Source organism: Myxocyprinus asiaticus, chromosome 2, assembly GCF_019703515.2.
Source record: "Myxocyprinus asiaticus isolate MX2 ecotype Aquarium Trade chromosome 2, UBuf_Myxa_2, whole genome shotgun sequence".
Classification (NCBI taxonomy): domain Eukaryota; kingdom Metazoa; phylum Chordata; class Actinopteri; order Cypriniformes; family Catostomidae; genus Myxocyprinus; species Myxocyprinus asiaticus.
This window is the reverse complement of record NC_059345.1, coordinates 19,934,840-19,959,701: the sequence shown is the minus strand read 5'-3', so window position 1 is coordinate 19,959,701 and position 24,862 is coordinate 19,934,840. Positions and strand designations below refer to the sequence as shown.

The window sequence follows — 24,862 nt, the reverse complement described above, 5'->3', positions numbered from 1 at the left end:
GTTTAGAGCAGATAGGCAAGGGGGGGTTAAGTGCCCTGCTTTGCAGCATGCTGTAGAGTTTTCTGCTTTGAGTGTTGTGGTTATTGGCATCTCAGGAAGTCGAAGCTCCTCAACACAAGGCAAATATTCTTTGCACCCTTGGGAACCCATAACTGTGTTCTGGAGCATAATTAAATGTGCAAAATTATCAATTTCCGTTACACTTGGTCCAGTAGGAATGCTCTTTTTGGCCCAGCTGAGCATGCTTGGCAGTCTTCTAACCATTAGCAAAGGGACTGGACCCCTCTGAGCGGACAAAACATTTGTATAGTTGGTCCATGCCCCTAGATAGACTACTTGACATGCTCACCTACAGCAGCCAGACACGAGGAGTTTGGCACCCCTTCTGGGCCGCAATTGAGTATTCTCATGCAATGTTACCGTTAATGGCATGCCATGGATTTGCTATGCCGTAGCACAAACTATCTCTGTGAAAGACAGCCATTTTAATCCCTTCCCTGTTTGTTGGACGCGTGCAGACCATTCGGCAGAGCTTGACACTCTTCAAACCCATGATGAATCTGCCATTTAGTAGGTTTTATCGCATTTTTGGCCTAATGGCTGCTGCAGCTGTAGTCACACCCCTAGGATTGCTTCGTGTTGGGTAAATGCCAGAGTTCCCTATCTGTCACTCACTTGATGTTGTGTCGATGTAGTGACACTAGGGGTCACTCTTGGGAGCCCAAGACACCTCTGGTCTTTGATAAAAGGCCAATGAAAATTGGCGAGTGGTATTTGCATGCCACTCCCCCGGACATATGGGTATAAAAGGAGCTGGTATGCAAACACTCATTCAGATTTTCTCTTCGGAGCCAAACGGTCATGCTCACTGAGCTGAATTCCCACGACTGTTCATTCACCTCTGCTGGATCTGATGGTGCATTTCAGTGGCTTCTCCCTTCTCTGCACTGGTGCACTGCAGAGAATGCCCCTGGGCGCTTTGGCAGAAATAAGAGTATATTTCTCTAAAAGAGTATATTTCTCTAAAAGAACAGCACACACGGAACGTCTTTTTAAAGACGCGTCTTTTTAAAGATGCCTTTCCTTTGTGTGTTATTCCTGGTTGCACTCGTTATCTCTCGCCATCTGACAGTCACGATCACTGTCTTTCGCGTCTGGGCACTGCTCACGCGGAGACAGCGTTCGTGGATGGGTCATGTACTCATTGCAAGGACATGTCCATGGCAACGATGCGGTCGCGGCTTGCCTTCGTAAGAAAGCAAGCCACCCCAGAGGCTCCCCACCTCGGTCCTTTTACCCATGGGTATGAGGCCAGCGCGGCTAGCACTGGGGGCGATTTGGGGACCCCAATGGGACCGCCTCCACCGGGTATCCCCCCCATGGACCTCCCATTCCCCAGCATGCTTGTCTGCCCCGATCGGGCTTCCGGATGAGTCTGCCGGCTCATCTCACGGCAAGTTCGACCTCTTATTCGGAGCCTGCGAAAGTGATGAGCTCTCGAGCGCAACATAGGAGAGTGGGCTCGTCCACTCGGACGCGGAAGCCTCAGCTGGGCTCCTCCCTTCGGGGACGATTGCCCAGTCACAGGCTGACGCGGAGATGACGACATGCTTTCCCAGGCAGCCGCGAGTGTCGGCTAGAATGGAACCCTCTGCTCTTCCCTGAACCCTCGCGGCTCGATGATTGGTTCCTGGGCTCGCAGCGCCGCTCAAAGCCACGCCCCGCCCCCGTTCCTTTCTTCACGGAAGTGCATGAAGAGCTGACAAGGTCGTGGGAGGCACTTTTTACTGCCCAGTCCTGATCTTTTCAGCTTCCCCACCCTCACTACCCTCGATGGTGGGGCGGCCAAGGGCTATTCGGCAATCCCCCTGTGGATAATTGTGCTCGTGGTGCACCTATGCCGCAGAGTGCCGCCACCTGGCGCGGGTGCCCAAAGCCCCCGTCCAAGGCCTGTGGGCTTACGTCGTCTCTGATGGCCAAGGCCTATGGTGCCGCTGGACAACCCACCTCCACCCTGCACGCCATGGCTCTCCTGCAAGTCCGCCAAGGCACTAAAGGAACTGCACAAGGGTAGTTCCGCCCCGGGATTGATGCAGGAACTGCGCTCAGCAACTGACCTCACTCTCCGAGCGACGAAGGTCACGGCACGGTCTCTCGCGGGGACGATGTCCACATTAGTGGTCCAGGAGCGCCACCTTTGGCTCAACCTGGTCGAGATGGGTGAGGCCGACAGGACACGGTTCCTTGCTGCCCCCATCTCCCAGGCTGGCCTATTCGGCGACACTGTCAAGGACTTTTCCCAGCAGTTCTCGACGGTGGAGCAGCAGACGGAGGCTATCCGGCTTATCCTGCCCCAGCGCGGCTCAAGATCCCGCACCCCATCTGCTTGTCACCAAGGGTGTTCCCTTGCGGTGACTGCACCAGCTCCGCCGCAGCCCGCCCCTTCGGCCCGGCCCCGGCATAGAGCCCACCGCAGAAAGCAGACGCCACCCGCCTCGCGGCCGCCAAGAACCCATGAAAGGCTTCAAAGCGCCCCTGAGATGGGCAACCCAGGGACGATGAAACCCGCTGCTCTGGAGCTGGTAAGCGGACCATTCCATCCCCCGGTCGGGGGCCGGGAGGAGAATCTTTTTGTTACCTTTGCATTTAATTGCACTGCATGCCCAAGTGGCTGCAGTACCCAAGAGTTCAGAAAAAGCTGTTTCCTTGTTCCCTTGGTCATGTATCCGGTGTGTATCCATCATCACAACCACCGGCCACCACTCTATTTGGCAGGTTTGGTGCTCCAGCGGCGGTCTTCCACCCCTGAGCGCCCAGCTGTGGCACAAATCCGCCCCCAATGTGACAGTCTACAAGTTCACGAGAACAGGCCTCTTCCTCCCCCATCCCAGGCTGTTCCGGGGGTGGTCACAAGGAGACAGGTAAGTACTTCAATGTCCCTGAACTCAGCACGGCCACGACATGGTGTGGCACCTCGAGCTCTGCCCTGCCGCAAGGCCCTACCCGCCGGTACGTCCGACGAGACTGTCCCATTGGTTCCCCTCACACAGAGCTTGGATGCATGGCTTGCGCTTTCCAATCCGTCGCGATGGCTGGTCTGGACGGCCCGACTCAGCTACGCGATTCAGTTCGCCAGACGTCCATGAACGTAAATGACGTAATGAAACAAATGACAATAAAATGCAAAGTAATCTCTTCAGTAATCAAAATACATTTTGAATGTAGTTGTATTCTAATTACCAATGATTTAAACTGTAACTGTAGTGGAATATAGATACTTATATTTTGTATTTTAAATACGCAATCCAATTACATGTATTCAGTTACTCCCCAACCCTACCTACTGACACAGCATCTCATCAGCTCTGCTATTGTTTTTTGCTAAAATGGTTTCTTATCCACATCCATGATGTAAGTTTTAATTACATTGCAAAAATATTATTCAAAATGTTTTTTTATTGTGTTTTATTGTGAAACATTTCATGGTAATAACTCACAGTATGTGTTATATTTCTGAATTAGGTTTTTAGAGGCACTATGAGAAACAGTACAAAATGTTCAGAAAATCATGAGTCCCATGATGAGAGCCCATTCAAGTCACTGCAGATTCCTGTCCTCAACAGCGATGGAATGTTCATACTCGTGAGGCAACTTAATTGACCTTCTTTATTATTGGTTACTATGTTAAAACAGAATTGCATATATATATATATATATATATATATATATATATATATATATATATATATATATATATATATATATATATATATATATATATATATATATATATATATATATATATATGTGTGTGTGTGTGTGTGTGTGTGTGTGTGTATATGTACATACTTGTAAATATATTTCTGATTTCAGGAAGATGGACTTGAATTATATTTTAAGCCTACAGCACTAGTCAAAGATGACCAGATGTACTGTGACAGTTGTGACAAGAAAAGTGATACATATTGGGTAATTTTTTTCTATATAGTGTCTAATAAATACTCCCAAGCTATGTTATTAAAATATTTTAGGGGAATCACAGTTACTCTGGTAATTAAATGTATTGCTTTTTATGCAGAGTTGTAAAATACAGGAGTATCCACCAATACTGTCTCTGCACCTCAAAAGGTTCACATTTAACTATAGATATGGAGCATTTCTGAAAAATGATTGCCCTATGGATGTGCCGCTTAATTTACGTGTTCAGGTATGTAATTGAATGTGAATTGATTTAGACATCACATTTAAGAATTTCATTTAAGAATATCTTGCAAACAATAAATCCAACAACTACATCAAACTGGACCAACATTTAAAAGACTAAATCAATCAGACCAAAAACAAAATCCTGTGTTTTCTCAGGAATGTGATTATACCCTCTACGCTGTGATCAACCACATGGGTGGGTCTGGTGGTGGACACTACAATGCTGTCATTAGATCTTTTACAGATAAAAAGTGGTACTGTTTTAATGACAGCTGTGTTACAGAGGTAAAAATTGTTTTAGGTTGTTTAATACTCAAAGTACCTGTATTTCTGTTGATACATGTAAATCAGTCGTGTTTTTGTACCTTCCTTCAGACAGATGAGAGCAAAATGAAAGGGTAAGTGGCCTTAATTTTAAATAACTCTGTTCATTTCTTAATCACATCAACTGAGAATACAGACATTGAAGAATAAAGTTGTAAATTAATAATAGTTTTTCTTTAAAATGCAGGTCTAGAGACGCATACTTGCTCTTGTACCAGCAAAGTAAGAACTTTTACCATTCTTCTTAATGTGATCTGTTCTCTTGTGTTTTACTTAGGCTGTCTAGAAAGAAAATTATTAACAAATAAAAAAAAGAAACAAGGTTAAAAAGAAAACTTCAATTTGGCTTGACAAAGCTATATCTAACTATTGCACAAACTACCGCAAAGTGACATTTCTGAATGTTGCTGGCTCAAGCCTTGCTGTTGTAAGAATACATTTACATTTAGTCATTTAACAGACTAAAAGAATAGAAAAAAGTTAGTGTAACTCTACTTTTTAAATAATGAATTAAAGAGAGAGCAAGTCGGCTTCACAGTTTAGGCGATCCGACACGTGCATGCTCGGACTGAGAGCAGGAGATGATGCGATCAAAGGAGGATGCAACACGCCAGATTTAGCATCAGGCGAGAGCACACTTCTCCTTGGCGATTCTAATAGGCGACTATTGAGGTGTTGTCCATCCTGATCAGAACATAAAACCCATGCTCGTCTGACCTGAAAGCCTTGAGGGCCAAAAAGTCTGTCAAAAACAGGAAGTTTAGGCTCCCCAGCTTGTGAGCATGGCCCAGCTGGGACGCCTGACCCAGTGCTACCCCCTCCTCATAGAACAAGGTTTTTCTTCAAGGTGAGAGCGTGGCCATACCCCAGGAATGTGACTGCGGCTGCAGCAGCCATCAGGCCCAGATCATGCTGAAACATGCAAAGTGACAGATTCAGCCTGGGTTTGAAGAGTGTGAAGCTCTGCCGTATGTTCTAAACTTGTGCTTTCGAGAGCCGTGCCCCAATGATATGCCAATTGAGCTATACTCAGAGGAAGGAGATCTCCTGACTGGGAGTCAGAGAGCTTTTGGACTACTTGGCCCTGAGGCCCAATTTCGCAAAATGCGACAGCAGCAAGTACACAGCCGACTCCTCGGAGTGGATCAAGATCAGCCAATCGTATACATCAATGGTTCTTTAGTTTTTGATGAAGGCCCCCTTCTGACCAACACCATATTCACATCCCCCCTCCCTCCCTAAATAAAACTGCCAGAGTGAGCGCCAAGCAATGCATTTTCACCAGAGTAAAAGGATGTCAGAGAAAAAGGTCAGTTTACAATGTAAACTTGATTTCTTAGTGATTTTTCTTAGTGAAGTTTTATTCTCCATTCTTGTTTTTTCAAAATTAATTTCTAAATTATAATGCTAATCAGCATCATAATTTTAATTTTGCAAGCGTAATCTAGAGATTAAACACATTTGTGGGAAGGACAACCTCAATGCTTAAGCACTTTCTAGAGTGAAAACCTAAACATCTCCGTCTGCAGAACACTAAATGTTAGTATAGTTTGTGAGTATAAATTGATGCCTGTCACTCACGGTGTCACTAAAAAGCCCACTCTGGGAAACAGAAGCATCCAACAAGAAGGACTTTGTTGTGAATGCCAGACAAGTTAAGCCACAGCAAATGCCTCTCCACAGACATTGAGAGATCAAGATTCCGGCACACACTGCCCTCGAAAGACCAATTCTGTCTGAGGCTTGACAGACAGTGCATCCATCTAATCCTCCTCACAGCCAAATGAGACTTCGAGGCACAAGTCATCACACACATACAAGAACAAGAAAATCAGGGCCATCTGATCTAATGAGTGCTGCCTCGACGTGTGAAACACTCAACACTCAAAAAAATGCTAGTGGCCATCAGAAGTACAGCAAACACTTGTGGAATGCACATGCCATTATTGCTGCGACTCTCACTTGCAGTGCCTCATCACACTCCACTTAAAACAAGCAAACAATAAAAAGCACTTAGCTCAAAGGATAGATCTTGTCACCACGTGAGCACGGTGGGTGGATCTTGAGCGTAATGTCAAAATATTACAAATGAAGTATGTAAAATAAATGCATTTTAGGGTTAAACTAAAATGATATTATTTGTCATCTCTGGTTGAAATTTGAAAGGGCAATAGACACTTCAGTGATGTTCTGAATATGGAACGATGAAAAAATAAAAATACACGAGAAATGTAGCAACATCATCAGTTCTGATCATTCTATTATTAAATCCAAAATAACAGCTTGAAAGTCAAGGCATATTCTTGCTAAACTTCATGTTTGCTGAAGCTAAGATAATAAAGGATAGGGTTTCCCAGAATAACATTCATGTCTGATTTTCTTCTTTTTATAGCTTTGTCAAATACACTGTTGGAAGACGAGACAGAAGGGGACATAATGAAAGCTGTTGAACCAGAAAAAACTATGAAAGCAAGCTGTTCGGAGGTGATTGGATTCTGCATATTTTTTATTTATTTTTTTTGCATTTATTTATTCACAAAAATGCCATTTTTGTCATTAATGTCAAGCTTGCGCTCGATTAGCCCGGTTAAGTTGAGGTGCCAAAGCCTTCTCGGCTGGACGAGCATTTTTTACAATGTCGATGCAAAACTGAGTCCCACTGCCCAGTTCCTTTCTTTCCAGAGCTGCGCAAACAGCTCATTGAGACCTTGTGCTCTTCCTATTTAGCGAGAGTCCAGGTTCCTGATGCAGACACTTTCATATCGATGGACCACACCATGACAATTGGGTATATAGAGGTTCCCCTGCCAATATATATATATTCACACACACACACACACACATACATACAGATGCAAGGAAATGTATGGCAGAAGAGGTAGGGTATGTTGGATATACACTACCAGTCAAAGTTTTGAAACACTTACTCATTCATTATTATAATTTTTCACATTTTAGAATAATACTAAAGTCATCAAAACTATGGAATAACATAAATGGAACTATGGGAATTATGTTGTGACTAAACAAAATCCAAAATAAATCAAAACTGTTATATTTTAGCATCTTCAAAGTATTCACCCTTTGCCTAGAATATGCAGACATGTACTCTTGACATTTTCTCAACCTACTTCTTGAGGTATCACCCTGGGATGCTTTCTAAACAGTATTGAAGGAGCTCCCATCTATGTTGGGCACTTATTGGCTGCTTTTCTTTATTATTTGGTCCAAGTCATCAATTTAAAAAACCAAAACATTTTTTATTACATTTTAGTTTTATAATGAAATAAATTAATATGGTGGCACAATTATATTTTTGTCTACAAAACTAATTTCAAACATTTAAGCATATGCCTTCAGATCAAAAGATTTTTAAGATCATGAGAAACATTTCAGTCAAGTGTTTCAAAACTTTGGCCGGTAGTGTATATAAATAGACTAAGCTGTGTATTGCACATAATTATTGCTCAGTGGGGCAGTTTTAGCTGTTCATAAGATGGATAGCCTGTGGATTTTGATATTCTAGGAACTATTAACAGGCCAGAATTTTGTGATCGTAATGAACATGATGGAATATAGCATGGTAGAAGGTCACTTAAGTACTGCTGAGCTAGACCATACAAATCTAAAATGTAAAAATGAATACGAAATTTAACAGGTAGCCAATGTAACGATGATAAAATGGGGCTAATATGTCTTGGTTCTAGTCAGCACTCTGGCCGCAGCATTTTGAACCAATTTAAGTTTTATTTATTGAACTTGCAGGACATCCTCCCAGTAATGCATTACAATAATCTTGTCTTGAGGTTATGAACGCATGAATTAGTTTTTCGGCATCAGCAACAGAGAGCATGTGTCATAACTTAGCAATATTTCTGACATGGAAGAATGCTGTTCTACAAACATTGGAAATTTGATTTTCAAAAGACAGATTGGTCTAAAATATAACACCTAATTTCTTCGCTGTAGAAGACAATGTAACAGTACATCCATCGAGAGTCCAATTATATTTTAGTGGCTTTAGAGGTTTTTGGTCCTATAATTAGTACCTCTGTTTTGTTGGAATTGAGGAGAAAGAAATTTCTGGCCAACCAATCTTTGATTTCATTGATACACTCTGCTAATTTGGAGAATTGTGAGCTGTGTTTAGAAGAAATATAATGTTGGGTATTGTCGGCATATCAGTGAACACTTATTCCACGATTCCTGATAATATCTCCCAGGGGAAGCATTAAGGAAGGTGTCTTCCTTAATTCCAAACATATCATAGACCAATGTAATTATTGGGGGGGGGGGGGACTTCAAATATGTGCTCGATCCTTATCTGGATAGATCATCTGCTAAAAAAATCTGCATTGTGTAAGTCAAGAGATTTTTTAAAAGCATAACTTATTAATACTAATTTAGTGGTTATGTGGAGACTTTTCAACCCTACCGATAGAGATTACTCTTTTGAGTCCATAACGCTTACATACGTATTGATTACTTTTTAATTGATAGAAATCTTACAACTAATGTCTCAAATTCCAAGTATTATGATATACTGTACACATTTCTGATCATCCTCCCCTTATGTTTGAGCTCTGTTTAAGTAGGGAGACTAGACATCCCAGTTTACCCGGGACAGTTCAGGTTTTAAGAGGTGTATCCCGGTGTCCCGACAATTCTCTAAAAAATTTAATTATATCCCAGCTTCAGCTGGTAGGCTCACTGATTTTTTCTTCTTAAATTAAATATCCTCATTGTCCTTCTTTCTATTGTCTCCAGTATCGTTTGCAGAGAAAATAATCAATTTTGTTGCGTCGCATGTTGATTTGACAATACTTTCATTCTAGTCTTTCAGAAAATCAGCTGAAATGTATCTGGTTACCATGGCAATTACATTGTGCAATTGGCGCTAGAAATGCCCACACTTTTGTACAGGATCATTTGTGTAAATTCAGTTACTTTTTTGTCTTGTGGAATATATGTGATATTATGTCAAATAGCTTCTTCAGGGCAGTACTAAATAAAAATATATGCAATTTTTATGATCCCACTTATTTCCTTTAAATGATAATGCCAAGTGTACCGGTTTGAGATTTTAAAAATCTGGTCACCCTAAGTTTAAGTGACCTTAACTCCTACCTGGTGTGGAGAATGGATCCTCAGCTTGTTTATGACCTTACATTTTGTGATTGTATGTGCACACAAATGAAAATCAACTAGATAAGGACAATGCATGAGTTCCCTCATTAGAAACAAAATCTACAGTTAAGGCTTGAATATAATAAAATCATACCTGCTAAAATTTGTAGGTCATTTAGTTCAAAAGACAAAGATATTTTGAGTTTGGGGATAAACCACATAAATTACTCTATCATTTAGATCATTTTATAATAAGTTAGAAAATGGTCTAACAATTCATAAAATCAAGACCAAATACGGATCCCATGCTACTGCATGTAAAGATATTAATGAGTACTTTGACTGCTACACATCTCTATACTCCTGTAGGACATGTAATAACACACGCTGTGGATGAGTTCTTAAGTAAATGTAATCTTTCCTCTCTTTCCTCAAAGGATCACACCTTCCTAAATGAAGATATAACCCTGGATGGACTTAGAAGTACAATAGGTTGCTCTGTGTATTATATAAAATATTTGCTGACATTCTCTATTCTTACTTAAAACGTTTTCTCTTGCATTAGCGATTGTACTCCTGCTACCATCATTTAACGAAGCCACTATAACAGTTGTTCCAAAAAAGGCAAGGACCCCGAAGTAGTTGAAAGGTACAAGCCCATATCACTTCTTAATGTGGATCAAAAAGTATTGAAAAGACCTTTGCGAACATACTCGGCAGGCTAATTGGTGGTCTGATTGATTTTGACCAGAATGGATTTATTCCTGTTAGGAATTCATTGAACAACATCAGGCACCTTTTTAATTGTATGTACCGTCGCAAGATGTACCGTTCAAGATTTCGATAAGGCATTTGATCAGGTGGAGCGGACCTCTCAATTCACGGTGTTAAAAAAATGTAACATTGGTGATAAATTCATAGACTGTATAAAACTTAGATATAAAAATCCTACTGCTCAAGTATTAACCAACAAAACACTCTCTTCCCATTTTAGTCTGTTTAGAGGCACTATACAGGGCTGTCCCCTCTCTTATTTGCACTTGCCATAGATCCCATCACAGAGATTATTCATTCAGATCCCAATATTCAAGGTTTTACCATGTCTAATACAGTAAACAAAATATACTGGATAGCACTTTTATATAAAAATCCTGCAGCTCAAGTATTAACCAACAAAACACTCTCTTCCCATTTTAGTCTGTTTAAAGGCATTAGACAGGGGTGTCCCTTCTTGCCTCTCTTATTTGCACTCGCCATAGAACCCATCACAGATGTTATTCATTCAGATTCCAATATTTTATCCCAAGGTTTTAAGGTCAAAATCTAATCATACTGGACTTTTTCTAGTTTCAAAATCAGTTGGAACAAAAGCAAACTTATGGATATATTGGGTTAAAGGATTTATACGGTAGTCTCTCCAAAGAATGTATTTATCTTGGAATTGTTATTACCACTAATAGCATTACCACTAATCCCTCCTAAAGGCTTATTTTACCCCGTTGCTGAATAAACTGCAAACCAATATAATGTTTTGAAGATCTCTTCCCACTTCATTAATAGGCAGAGTCGATATCCCATGCTCCTTATTCTAGGAATATTGGATTCCATGCATATATTAAGTAAAGCTCAATATCAGCTTTTTTCTTATGGTTTAATTACAGCCTAAAAATTACTGCTATATGTTTCTGGAAGAAAAATTACGTTCCTACTGTAAATTTTTGGCTTAAAGAACCGACATCTATCCTACATCTTGAACCAATTAGATATTGTTTGAAGGGAAAGACTATTCAATTTGAAAAGATTTGGTCACCATTTATTGTTATTATTATTTCACATACTGTATTGGTGTATATTTGTATTTCATCATACTTTCTGCTCTGTTTTAAAGAACTGGTGAAGGGTTGGAACAGTTTTGTGAAAAGGTGTTTTTTTTTTCCACATTGCTCTCAATGGGTTTTTGTATTCTCTTTGAGTTCATGGAAAATGAGTCTTTGAAAATGTAATTGCGTTGCTGTAAATTCAGATATTCTGCTTATCCAATAAAAATCTTATTTGACAAAGACTGATTCTGGCGGATTCTAGCTCAATCGGAATAGTTGGTATGTGTGCAAGGGGATTTGTTGTCCTGGCATCCGCAGCAGAATTACCTTGCCAGAGGTGGAACTGGTCTATGAGGGCGCGGTCCAGAATGTCCCGAGCCGGGACCCAACATCTCTCCTCAGGTCCATAATCCTCCTAGTCAACCAGGAACTGAAACCCTCTGCCCCTCCACCTGATGTCGATCAGTCCCCTGACCGTATACGCCAGAGAGCCTTCAACTAGACATGGAGGAGGTGGGATGGATGTCAATTGGAACGTAAAACTGGTTTAATTTTGGAGACATGAAAAATAGGTTGAAAGCATTTGAGGTAAGGAGGTAACTTAAGACAGACCGCAATTGGACTAATGACCTTGGAGACTGGAAACCGCCCGATAAACTTGGGACCCAGCTTACGTGAGGGGAGTCAGAGCAGACTGTCCTTAGAGGACAAACAAACCTTCTGACCACACACGAAAGCTGGGGGCTTAGACCGGTGCCGGTCCGCCGACATATTAACATGAGCACCAGTCCGTATGAGGGCTTCTCTGGCGGCTTTCCAGGGGTAATTTGGGGAGGGGAGGGGAATGAAATGAGCCGCCTTCACGAACCAGTCCACTACAGTAAAAACGACTGTGTTGCCATAGGTGGGGGGGAGACTAGTTACAAAATCCATGGCTATCAGGGTCTAGAAGGGACAGAAAGCGGTTGGAGGAGCCCAGCCGGGGGGTTACAGGAGGTCTTATTAGTCATGCAAATGGGGCAAGCGGCTACGAACTGGCGTACGTTCTGCGCTAGCGATGGCCACCAGAAATGCTGTCTAATGAGCGTCTCCAAGCAAGAACAGTGTTGGTTGACCAGTCTATGTGTGGATAGCGCATTACCAACCAAGGATGCCCCAACACTACCGTTGACGATGGAGATTGGATCAAGTAAAAGGACAACTGCTCCATATGATTTCCAGAGATGAAGGTGACTGGCTTGGTGGACTGGGTGATGACGGTAAAGTGCGTGCCACTGAGGGTGTGGGTGGTGATAGGTTCATCCAACTGGACCATAGGAACCCACCATTCGGAAGCCAAGTCAATGTCCATATCCCCCTGCCTACTGATGAGTGGTGTCTTTTACTGCACAGGAAGCAGAAAAATGACCAGACCGGGCACAATGAAAGCATAATCCTTGAACGAGGTGTCGCTGTTTGTCCATATGAGAGATCCGAGTTCTCCCGACCTGCATGGGCTCTGTGTCGGGCCGTGATTCTGGTGACCTGGCCGAAGCTGTGGACTGGGTAGGATGGCCAGCCACCCGGGTTGGTGGTGAGCGGCGGAGATGGAGGCAATGGCGAAGGGTGTTGATCCACAGGTCCACCAAATCGTTGAAACATGGGGGTAGATCCAATGGATAGATTTCGTCCTGTATGTCGGAAAGCCCATGCAGAAACCGATCCCACATGGCGTGATAGTTCCACTCACAAGAAGCAGCCATGGTGCGGAACTCGATAGCATAATCTGCGACTCGCCAAACACCCTGAGACAGTCCGGATAAGACCCTCGCTGCCTCCCGACATTGAGCTGAGCACATGGTGGTCCCCCATTCACTGGCCCTTCCGGTGAGAAGTGTGATAACGCAAGCCACCTTCATAGTCTCCAACAGCAAAGCAGAGGGCTGTAACATGAAGAACAAGGATCATTGGGAAAGGAAAGTGCTGCAGGATCCTGCCTCACCTGAGAACGGGGTTGGAGGATGGATATGAACCTCTGAGCGTCCAGTAATGTGGGGAGCCAGTGAGGGCGCTTCCTGAGTGAGACCAGCATCAGGTGGTTGGCGGAGTTGTTGAACGACAGAGGTGAGCTCAGCGAGCTGCGACGCCATCATCTCCAGAACCCAGTTGGATGAGGAGATTTGATCCTGCTGACATCCCAGTAAAGCTCCCTGCTGAGACAGGGCAGCGCGAAGAGTAGATTCCTACACTGGGTCCATACTGGCTAGATTGTTCTGTCAGAGAGCGAGACAAAGTTCAAAGGATTTCAACTTCAACTGAGCTGGTGTGTGAGAAACTGGCACTGGCTGCAGTATTCAGGAGATAGTTGTTCGTTGATGCATGCGCGTTGTGGCCGCGCAGTGGGCAGATTCGTGACGACTCCATTGAAGCATAGTGGGTGCAGAGAACAAGCGTATAGCAGACTGGAAGGTAACCACTCTCTCGACATGCGGGCAGAGATGAGGAATCCTCTGGTTGTCTCAGTCAGTGCTTGACACCAAAGCTCTATGCGCTGATATGGTACCTTTTTGTCACTTGGTGACCTATAAGGTTCCAGGGGTTTAACTGAATGTCTACTGAAGCGATCAGATTGGTTTTGGGTTAGAACAGACCAAAATGTAACTCCTTTTTCACTGTACATCTAGCCATTGCAGTCTCTAGGCATGATCATTATTTTAAGTATGATTACACTTCCTAGAACTTGATGCATGTGCAAAATGCTTGGAAGTGCACGTGATTTATTAAAAATAAACTAACCACATTGTTATTTGTTTAACAGGAGGGGGGAAGGCCAGAAGCAAAATGGTAAGAGGAAATTTATTTTACTCTGTTGTTGTATTTTTTATACAAAGTGCTCTGGAAATGGGGGAAAAAATTCCTTTTTTTTATCTTCTGTTTTGCTCTCTCTGTCATGTTTAGGCCTAAACCTTCAGGTAAGTCAGCAGATACAAAGGAGAAACCTAATACCATCAAAGCTAAAATGCCAGTGGCTGCAACAGCAGCACCAACTACTGCATCTACAACTAATGGTGCTGCTACTTCAGAAAAAACTCCCAATTTTGGCACTGCTGATGCTCAGGAAAACACAACAACAGTTCCAATCTCTGTCACAACAAACAAATCTGCATCTACTGGTTTTGATATTGACACAGCTGAAGGAGAGAGAGATACTGTCTACTACCGCAATACAAGTGATAGTGAAGATAAGTTAGACACTGACAGTGGCACAGCTGCAAATGGTACTGTTAATAACATTGCTGGAAATACAGCAGATCCCAATAATGTCACAGTTGATATGTCTGCTAATGCTGAAACAACTACTCCAGCAGAAATGAACACCCACAATGCTACCCAAACTAGTAATGAAGCTGTGATGGTGACTCCTGAGGCTATGTCTGTAAAAACAGAGCTTGAAGTTGCATCCTCATGTCCCACAAGAGATCCTGCTGTTTCAGTAGAATCAGTGAAAGCAGAGCTTAAAATGGCTTCCTCTGTTCCTAAAAGGGATGTTGAGTTCAAGCCATTAATGGAGGTTGTTGTTTCAACTGCTTGCAATGAACAAACCTCAATGGAGGTAATGGAGACTCAGAGGTCAGAAGTACCTACAAGGGGCACTGTTGTCATAGAGGGCAGTTGTACATCACAGGAGATCAAGATTGAGAATGAGGACCAAATGATTAACTTTCAACCAGCTGAACCTTTTGAGACCAATATTAACCATCGATCTAGTGATCAAACCCATCCAGCTGAGAAGGACGATCCTGCAACCATTGCATCTGACTCTATTCCTACCTCAGATCCTGCCTCTGACCTACCCTCTTCTTCATATCAAACTGTCAGTAATTCAGCTGTCCAAGTTACACCTGCCTCAAACAGACCCCAAACAGTGTCTCAGCCCTTTGATGACAAGACTCTGGACTTTCCTCCAGCCCTTGAATTACCTGCTCATCAAAAAATGCTGAAGAGAAATGTAGAGAGATGTGCTGCAGAGAAAACCACTAAACAGGTTCCATCAAGCTCAAAGAAGCCACCTTCATCAGATGAATCAAATAAATCTGCTGAAGTGGTCAAGAAAACCACCCAATCTGAGAGCAAAAGTGTGACATTTGAGAAAGAGAAAAAGCCTCAGAACTCCAGCACTGGAAGCTCCCAAGAGAAGGAGGCAGTTTCTCGGCACAGGAGCATAAAGAATTCTGAAGATTTCCCTTCAACCAGGTATTCCACCCCATCCTCAGGATCATCCTCCCAGACAAGCAGATGTGAATTTAGTCCCCCATCAAAGAGATCGAGGGGGCATGATGATGAACACAGGGTGAGAATGACCAAATGTATAAATTACTCTGTTTTCCGGAAACAAAGTTGCACCAGAATAAACCGACCTGGTCAAAATTGCATTGTCGAGAGACAAAAAACACAGATAAGTCGTATCTTTGTGTAAGTCACACTGACAGAAGTTGTATTTGGCATGCATTAGGACCTGTTAGCATCCACCCGACTGCCCTTAATTAGCTCAGCAGCATGTCACGTCATGCTCTGTGAAGATTACATTTACGTTTATTAATTTAGTAAACGCTTTTATCCAAAGCGACTTACAAAGTGACTTACAAATGAGAAGTACAATAGAAGCGATTACTTCAGGATCTACACATCGTATCACACAGTATTTGGCCTTGTAATCATGTGTAACAGTTTTTCATATTCTGTTTCTTTAAAATCCTTCATATTCTTCATTAATGTTAGCAACTGTCCATCTATAAATACTTCGGATATATGCAAACCTCTTTGCTATGCATTAATTATCCAGTTCACTGACTGAATGTTTTTACTATGAGTGTGATAAAACCTCATTTTGTGGGAGTTGCTTTTGACAGCGGTCTAGAGTTTGTTAAAACAATTTTATGATGGGACAGAATATTTAAACTGGTTGCATGAAGTAAACTTTGGCAAAATATTCTATATAGGCTACTTTAAAAAGCTACTACCATCTCTATGACTGATGTTTTCATATGTTTGTGTGCAAGCATACATGTTTTGGTGTGCCATGTGTTTGACCAGCCAATATCAATTACGTATGAATTATGTAAATAAGAATTGTATTCCGGAAAATACAGTAATGGTTTTGAGATGTTTCTTATGTGTCTTTTGTTTTTCTAAACTGGTGATTAAATAAATTTCACATTTTAATGTTTTGGCCTAATTTGTATTAATTGCTATTTTCATAGTCATAGCAAATGCTCACAGCCCTCAAGAAATCACTCAAAAAATGAGGACAATGGAAAAGGTAAGCACCTTTTCTCTGGTTTCTGTCAAATAGCTGAAGATATGTGTTTCTAAATAAGCATTTGTACTTTCCAGGCAAAAGAAGAAGAGAAGAAATTATCTGAGGAACTGTTTGCCTTTAACATTGATTAGTTTGTGATGGTTGACCAAGTAGGGGATGATGCAGAGCAGTGTTGTATAAAGAACCCAATTGCCACACTTATGTAAATGTAAGGATACCTTTATTAAAAATTGACTCAAGTAAAATTTTAAGTAGCTCATGAGAAAAAATACTTAATAAAAAGCATCAAAGTGATGGATATTACATGTACTTAAGTATCAAAAGTACAAGTAAATGGTATAAATAATGGCACAGCTAATTACACCCATTGCAGCCTGGTTGAGTGGCGTTGTGGGAGTCTATGTAAGGATATGTGAGTCAGGTAAGGGCCTGTTTACACTTGGCCACTTCATGCGTTTTCACTGATCGGATAGCTATCTTTTTGTTTGTTCATATGATTTTGTTGCAGACATTTAACACACAAGTTTAAAGGGCCATTCACACCAAGCTTTTAAACACGTATGCTTACACAATCACTCAGGGCCATCACAAAGAACACAGGGACCCCTGACTGTATATTGCTCTGGGCCCCTTTCATATGAAAACATACAGTTTAAAATTTGTTGTGGGCCCCCCTGGACCTGTGGGCCCCTAGAATAGTACCATCTTTCACCCCATTCGCTACGGCCCTGTAATCACTTAGCCAGGTGTCAGATAACTAGCACAAAGACTTAGATCTCGTCCGGATTGAGTTGTCTTTGGAGTCTGCCTATTGAGTACCCTGTTATATACAGTAGAGCATAGTTTGTATAAGCCTACTTGTTTTTAAGGCCTAGAGCAGGGGTCAGCAACCTTTTTGACATGGAGTGCCATTTTTTATTTTACTGGTCAATGGCTGTGCCGACTCCCCCATCAAAATGTTTCGATTTTGCGTTTTTCTCATTTAATATTTTTTTTTTCCCCATTACAAATGATATTATTAGCATAACAGTTTGAGTGAAAAATTTGAGCAAAACTGGATGATTATGATATAATCATGATCCCGCATGTGAATTTTCACAGAGCATCTTGTGAAAGTGCTTTAATGAAAGAAAACCTGTCCTTTTGTACAAAATGAGTGACAGTTAATGTCACAAATTTGCTTATTTGATTACAGATCACGAAATTGTGTGGAATCTTATATATTTCTTATATTATGTCATACATTTTTCAAAATCACACAGAGGGGTAATTACTAGCACACAAGCAACAGCGAGAGAGGAGCAGGCTATTTTATTTATAAGAAGTTTTTCACACCTGACCTGCATTCTAGTCTACATCCTGATGTAATCCTTCCTCATGATTACGCAGCGTGTTTTCATTAGCTGAGCGGGAGGCTAAACACTATTAAAGTGTGACAAGTCTTGCACTGTGTGAGCAAGCCATTCACGCATCACAAGCCGATCAACTATTTAGCCCTTTTCGGTGAATTGCACCTGCAAGATCCAAAAATTTTATTTCCAGGTTTAATTTATATTTTGAATAGACTCCACGAATGTGGGTTTCTGTTTTCTCTTTTAATCGTTTAATGTAATTTTGAGTGTGACCATGGTTTAAGGAGGGTGTACCTGTATGCTGGGTTGGAAATCTCAAGGATTAATAGTGGTGTTATCTTTATTACATCACATGTTGTTCTGAAAGCAATAAACAAATGAAACACGGAATGTAATGTAGGCTGTGATCCACGCAGCCTGACTGAAGCAAAGTGGGCGCGTTTACTCGCGCGATTAACTGAAAGTGAAGCGCTACCGGCTCGTGATGCGCAAATTGTTTGCACGAGTCTGTTGGGTTTACTGCAGTCTCGTCACATATTTACTTTTTGTTTAGCCTCCTATTCAGCTCATGAAAACACGCTGCGTGATCATGAGGAATACATCAAGATATAGATTGGAATGCAGGTGCGGAATTTATATAAATAAAATAGTCTACTCCTCTCTTGCCATTGCTGGCGTGCCAGTGATTACCCCTCTGCCTGCCAATGCTGGCACGCGTTGCCATAGGTTGCCAACCCCTGGCCTAGAGTAAAGAATCAAATGTAATATTTTGTTTTATTTTATTTCCACTTATATTTTTTTATTATTTGTTTGGAAAAGCCAAATCAATTAACAACATATAGCATACAGTAAATAAGTTTTATTTACTGTAAATTTTATCATTGCTTTTCCATTCATTTTTTCTACAAAAACAAAAAACAATAACACTACCACCCCTGGAGTCGCGAGTTCGAATCCAGGGTGTGCTGTGTGACTCCAGCCAAGTCTCCTAAGCAACCAAATTGGCCCAGTTGCTAGGGAGGGTAGAGTCACATGGGGTAACCTCCTCCTGGTCGCGATTAGTGGTTCTTGCTCTCAATGGGGCGCATGGTAAGTTGTGCGTGGGTGGAGGACAGTAGCATGAGCCTCCACATGCGCAGTCTCCGCAGTGTCATGCACAGCGAGCCACGTGATAAAATGCACAGATTGACGGTCTCAGAAGCGGAGGCAACTGCGGACAAGCGGACTTGTCCTCCGCCACCCAGATTGAGGTGAGTAACCGCGCCACCACGAGGACCTACTAAGTAGTGGGAATTGGGCATTCCAAACTGGGAGAAAAAGGGGATAAAAAAACAAAACAAAAAAAACAACAACAATAAACCAAAAGGACAAAGCATACACCCATATCCACATAGCAAATGAGAAAATATACGAGCAAAAATCCAAAGAAAATTAAATAAATAAATAAAAAGGGAGATAAAAAGAATCTCACAATATATTGTTTATTTTACAAAGAAAAAGAAGATATATCAATAAGAGTAATATATTCAATCCATCTTGACCAATATTGGTCAAACATTTTTGTTGAAATGTATTCCATTACAGATTACAGAATACATGCTGTAAAATGTAATTTGTAATGTATTTCGTTAGATTACTCAAGGTCAGTAACATAATCTAAATACTTTGGATGTCTTCTTCAGCACTGGTGTTTATAAAGTGCAGTTTATTCATTAACGTGAACGAGAACAAAACATAAACATGAACTAGACTAGACTTGACTTGACATGACTTAGCTTGACTTGACATGACTTGACATGGAATGACGTTACACCAGCATTCAATACATTCAATACTGGTCAGGTATTGAATGTGTTGAATGTTGGTGTAACATCATTAGTTCATGTTTATGTTTTGTTCTCGTTCACGTTAATGAATAAACTGCACTTGGGTTCTACACTTCATCGTCATCGTCTGCCTGTCATTGCTTGCCATGTAGCTCCTTCATATTTATTTCAGACTTAAGCATATTGTTTTGATCTATGGTAACAGACGGCATATGTAAAGAATGCAGAAAGGAGTCTTATTAAATCATCTTCTTGATCATGTGGTTTCGAATATAGTTGTCTATAATAGGCTTCAAATATTTTTTGAATATCATGTTTACAATGAACAGTTTTAGGATCTCATATTTTATAAATGGTGCTCTCTGCCTCTTTTTTTTTATTTTTTTTATTCTCACTAAAACTTTCATATATTTACTTCCCACTTATAATAATTATAATTTGCTAACTTAAGCTTTTATTCTATCTCTTGTGGATGTAGATTATCTATTTTATTTTTAATTGTTTTTAATTTTTGAAAGGTGTCTTGTCTTATGTTACATTTGTGTTCTTCTTCTAACTGTTTTAGATGGATCTGGAGTTCCTGTTATTGCGACTGCCTTTTCTTTTTCAAGAAAGATGTGATTCTAGTAATCTTTCCTCGAATTACTGCTTTACCTGCATCCCATAATAATAACGGAGATACTTCTCCATTATCATTTTGTTCGATATACTGATTAAATTCGATCTCATTTGTTTTTGTTTTTTTATTTTATTTTTTATTTTATTTGGGGATTATTTAATATACCAGAATTAAATTTCCAATAAGAGTTTTGTTGTTGTTGTTGTTCACCTAGATTTAGAAGCACCCATATAGGAACGTGATCTGAAATGTCCATAGTGCCTATTTCACAATCCTTTATTCTATGTCTATCTTTAATAAAAGTAAAAAAAAATAAAATAAAATAAAAATTACAAAAATAAAAAATAATAATAATAAATTCTAGAGTATACTGTATGTGGGTAAGAATAAAAAGTGTAATCTCGGCTATAGATGGAAACAAGTCCCTCCAAACATCTATAATCCCGATTTTGAAGAGAGAAAAAAAAAACAAAAATTTCAAGAGAGAAAAAACAATTTGTTGAAGAGAGAAAAAAAAAGTATTTTTTGAAGAGAGAAAAAAAAAAATTTTTGAAGAGAGAAAAAAAAAAATGTAAGACTTAGGCTCAGGAAACACTGAGACACTTTTTTTTGTTTGTTTTTTTTTTCACCTTGCGGTTCAGGGCTTCTGCTATATCAGTGGTATTTAATTAAAGTTCCAAGAGATCCGGTCTTGACATTTCCTTTCCAGCAAAGGTCTGGACAATAATATCTTACACGGTGTCAGCAGTCAATACGGCTATGATTTTATACAAGAAAAGCACATGTTTTTTTTTTTATTATTATTATTATTTATTTTTTTTAATAGTTATAATACATTTCCAAGTTGGCAGCAATAGTACTTTGTAACAGAAGAAGAAGAAGAAAATCCTAAACAGTCAAAATAGTCTCTTCATAACTGGGCAAGGATGAGGACATTGGGGTGCAGAGACTGCCAAAGTAGTGGGGTATGGGGGATCTTCTACCAAAAAAAAATACAATAGTTCAGGGTTCATCAATCGAGTTCCCTTTAATATAATTATTAGAAGATAAGATGAACTGTTCGTTTCGAAGCTGAGTGATAGCAGTCCAGTATTTGTGTTTGAATATTTTACATTCAGTATATAGGCTATACTGTATATACTTGTACAGTATATCAGCCACATCATTAAAACCACCTGCCTAATATTGTGTAGGTCCCCCTCGTGCCACCAAAACGGTGCCAACCCGCATCTCAGAATAGTATTGTGCCATATGGACTGGTTTGAGTATTTCTGTAACTGCTGAGCTCCTGGGATTTTCATGCACAACAGTCTCTAGAATTTACTCAGAATGGTGACAAAATCAAAAAACATCCAGTGAGTGGCAGTTCTGCGGACGGAAATGCCTTGTTGATGAGAGAGGTCAATGGAAAATGGCCAGACTGGTTCGAACTGAGAAAGTCTACAGTTACTCAGATAACCACTCTGTACAACTGTGATGAGAAGTATATCATTACGGGTTGGCACTGTTTTGGCGGCATGAGGGGGACCTACACAATATTAGGCAGGTGGTTTTAATGTTGTGGCTGATTGGTGTATATATAACATTTTCTTCAAAGTGAGAAGCAACAACAAACAAACAATGTACATAACAACAGTGCAGCGTAAAAAATACAAGCTGCTATAGGGGAGAGCGGGGCACAATTTATGCCGCACAAACTAACACTTTTTGGTTTTCTTAAGTTTGTGTAAATGTACTTGGGGTTAGATGTATTTTTCTTTCTTCACATTAATTTCACACGTGTCTATTACACATATGTGGTCTTGTTTAATGAATACAGCATGTACTTTTTTCGCAATCTACCTCGAAAAAAAGAAAGTGAAATGTTACAGCGTGCCCCATAGGCGGGGCACGTTGTAACAGGTGAGGGGCACATTGTAATAAGACCATATAACAGCTTAAAATTCCCCTCTAACAACTATATCTGATATAATTAAAAAGCCTAGAAGATAAACAAAATTTTCATGTCAATAAAAGCCATTATTAACTTTGTCATATAGCAATAATTTTGACACTTTACAATAAATATGTAACCCTTATTTTGTGACTCTGCATCGGTGAACAGTCCAGTCTCCGTAGGCGTGGATGACGTAAAATAAACATAGGTTATAACGGTGTAATTCAACTTATCTTCTTTAGTAGGAATACCGACCAAACAGCAGTAACAGCAGCACCTTTGCACTCGGTGCACACTCAAAAGAAAAGAGAGACTCCAACGCAAGCGCCATCCCCCTCTCAACCTTTTTTTCCCATGGAGAAATGTACCCCGAATTAAAGGGACACTGAACAAATAACTTTCATAAACAAATACTCCATGTAAGGCAAATAAAATAAGGGAAAACATATTGTAAAACATTTTTATCTGTTTTAAGTATTGCTACTACTCTGTGTGAAATAAAACACTACAGTACAAATTAATTATAAATTACCAAATTAATTACTAAATTTAGAAATGACATTTATAATGAATTAGCCAATTTTAGATTACAGTCTTCCCCAGCTTACTAACGAAACGTCCTCGTTTCTGGCATGATATGATACTTAACACCTTTCACCACATTAACTTTGAACAACATAAAATGAACATGGAGTGCAGTAAGCATGAATATATATGTGTGCAATACACAATTATCAGAGTCAGATAATCTGGAACAACAATTATTGCAGATTTTAAGCATCACATTCTTTTAAACACAACACTGTATAACAAACCCCATTATGAGCATATACTGTTCCAGTGTGCAAGTACACAGAAGAATCAGTAGACATTAACATACAAAGTCTTTGAACCTTTCAGGTTTCCTCACTGTGTGGCCACTGTAGGTAAACTGAGACGAACCTGCTGATGAGGAAGGGGCCATACCAGGGGACAGCAAGGTGCTAGGATGTATACGTGGCATTGGCAAAGTCTCAGGCTGAGACAGAGAAACAGTTTGAGCTGAAAATTCAGTTCCTGCAGCAGAACCTGTGTGCTTTACAGTCCGCTTGGGCACATAAGGTGGAGTAGGAGGTTGAAAAGGCAAAGCTCCTGACAGTGCATTGAGGGGAAAGGAATGCTGAGGAGCATTTGTACCGCAAACATCAGAAGGCACAGATACTTGAGAGGAACTGGTAGGCATGTTCAACAAAGAACCCTTATGAGGCTTCAAGTGATTGTGATGAACCACCCAGTTCCTTGACTGTGGATTCTTTGGGTCAGTGATCTCATAAGTTACACCTGGGCTGTTTTCTTTATCCATTCGTCTCAGAACTATATATGGCCCTTTCCATTTTGGAGCCAGCTTATTCTGCTTCTGAGCTGGAACATCCAAAAGTACAAGTTCACCTTCTTTATGTGGGTGGAAAAATTTCCTTTTGTCATACTGTTGTTTCTGATTCAGCTTAGCAGCTGTGGACTGTGCAGCCGCATCTCTGAAGGCAAATGACAAACGTGTGGTCAAAGCACTGGCATATTCCGCTGGTGTGCCTGGTGTACAGGAGGTCACCACAGGACTACAGTTCAAGAGGATGTCAGCAGGTAAATGCGGTTCCCTTCCATGTGCCAGAAATAAAGGAGAAAACCCAGTACTTGAATGAACACTTGAGTTATAAGCAAACTCCACTTGAGGCAGATATTTATCCCATTCACCTCCACTCTCATAGCTATACTTAGAAAGTTGATCTTTCAATGTGCGATTTAGTCTTTCGACCATACCATCACATTATGCATGGTAGGAAGACGTGCGTGTTTTCTTGATTCCAAGTTGATTGCATAAATGTTTAATCCAATCAGACTCAAACTGTCTACCTTGGTCTGTATGGATTGACTCAGGGATCTCATGCTGTTTAATGTAATCCTCAAAAATGCACTGTGCAACAGTTGTAGCTCGCTGGTCTCTCAGAGGGTAAAGGTTGACAAAGCAAGTGAAATAGTCCATCACAACCAACACATACCTATTCCCTGGTGAAGAAACAGGCAACTCTGTGATATCGGCAGCAATCTTTTGGAATGGTCTCTCTGCGTGAATGGACTGCATTGGGGCCCTTTCATGAGGAGTGGTAGCACTACAGGACTGACAGGATAAACATTCAGCACAGTGTTTCTGGATATTTCAAGACATGTAAGGCCAGTAACAGATTTTCCTGGCTCTCAGTAAAGTGTGCTAGGCACCTAAATGTCCACTAAACTTCTCTCCATGGAAACACTTAAGAGCGGTAGGAATGAGTACTGCAGGTAAGACTACTTGGTAAGCATGTGGGCTATGAGGAGA

The 24,862-nt window shown here is 40.8% G+C and overlaps 1 protein-coding gene across 1 annotated transcript in view; it reads left to right on the top strand.

Annotated features, from left to right (window-relative positions):
- The window catches only part of LOC127415617 (ubiquitin carboxyl-terminal hydrolase 36-like), a 46,407-nt gene extending 29,222 nt beyond the window's left edge, over positions 1–17,185 (top strand). Inside the window, exons 8-18 of the mRNA XM_051654378.1 lie at positions 3,523–3,642; positions 3,874–3,969; positions 4,079–4,207; positions 4,363–4,491; positions 4,582–4,604; positions 4,718–4,752; positions 6,923–7,014; positions 14,275–14,300; positions 14,415–15,807; positions 16,718–16,776; positions 16,851–17,185. Of these exons, the coding sequence (XP_051510338.1) occupies positions 3,523–3,642; positions 3,874–3,969; positions 4,079–4,207; positions 4,363–4,491; positions 4,582–4,604; positions 4,718–4,752; positions 6,923–7,014; positions 14,275–14,300; positions 14,415–15,807; positions 16,718–16,723 (2,049 nt within the window). The 3' untranslated portion in view covers positions 16,724–16,776; positions 16,851–17,185. The remainder of the gene's footprint in view (positions 1–3,522; positions 3,643–3,873; positions 3,970–4,078; positions 4,208–4,362; positions 4,492–4,581; positions 4,605–4,717; positions 4,753–6,922; positions 7,015–14,274; positions 14,301–14,414; positions 15,808–16,717; positions 16,777–16,850) is intronic.
- Positions 17,186–24,862: the final 7,677 nt, after the last annotated feature.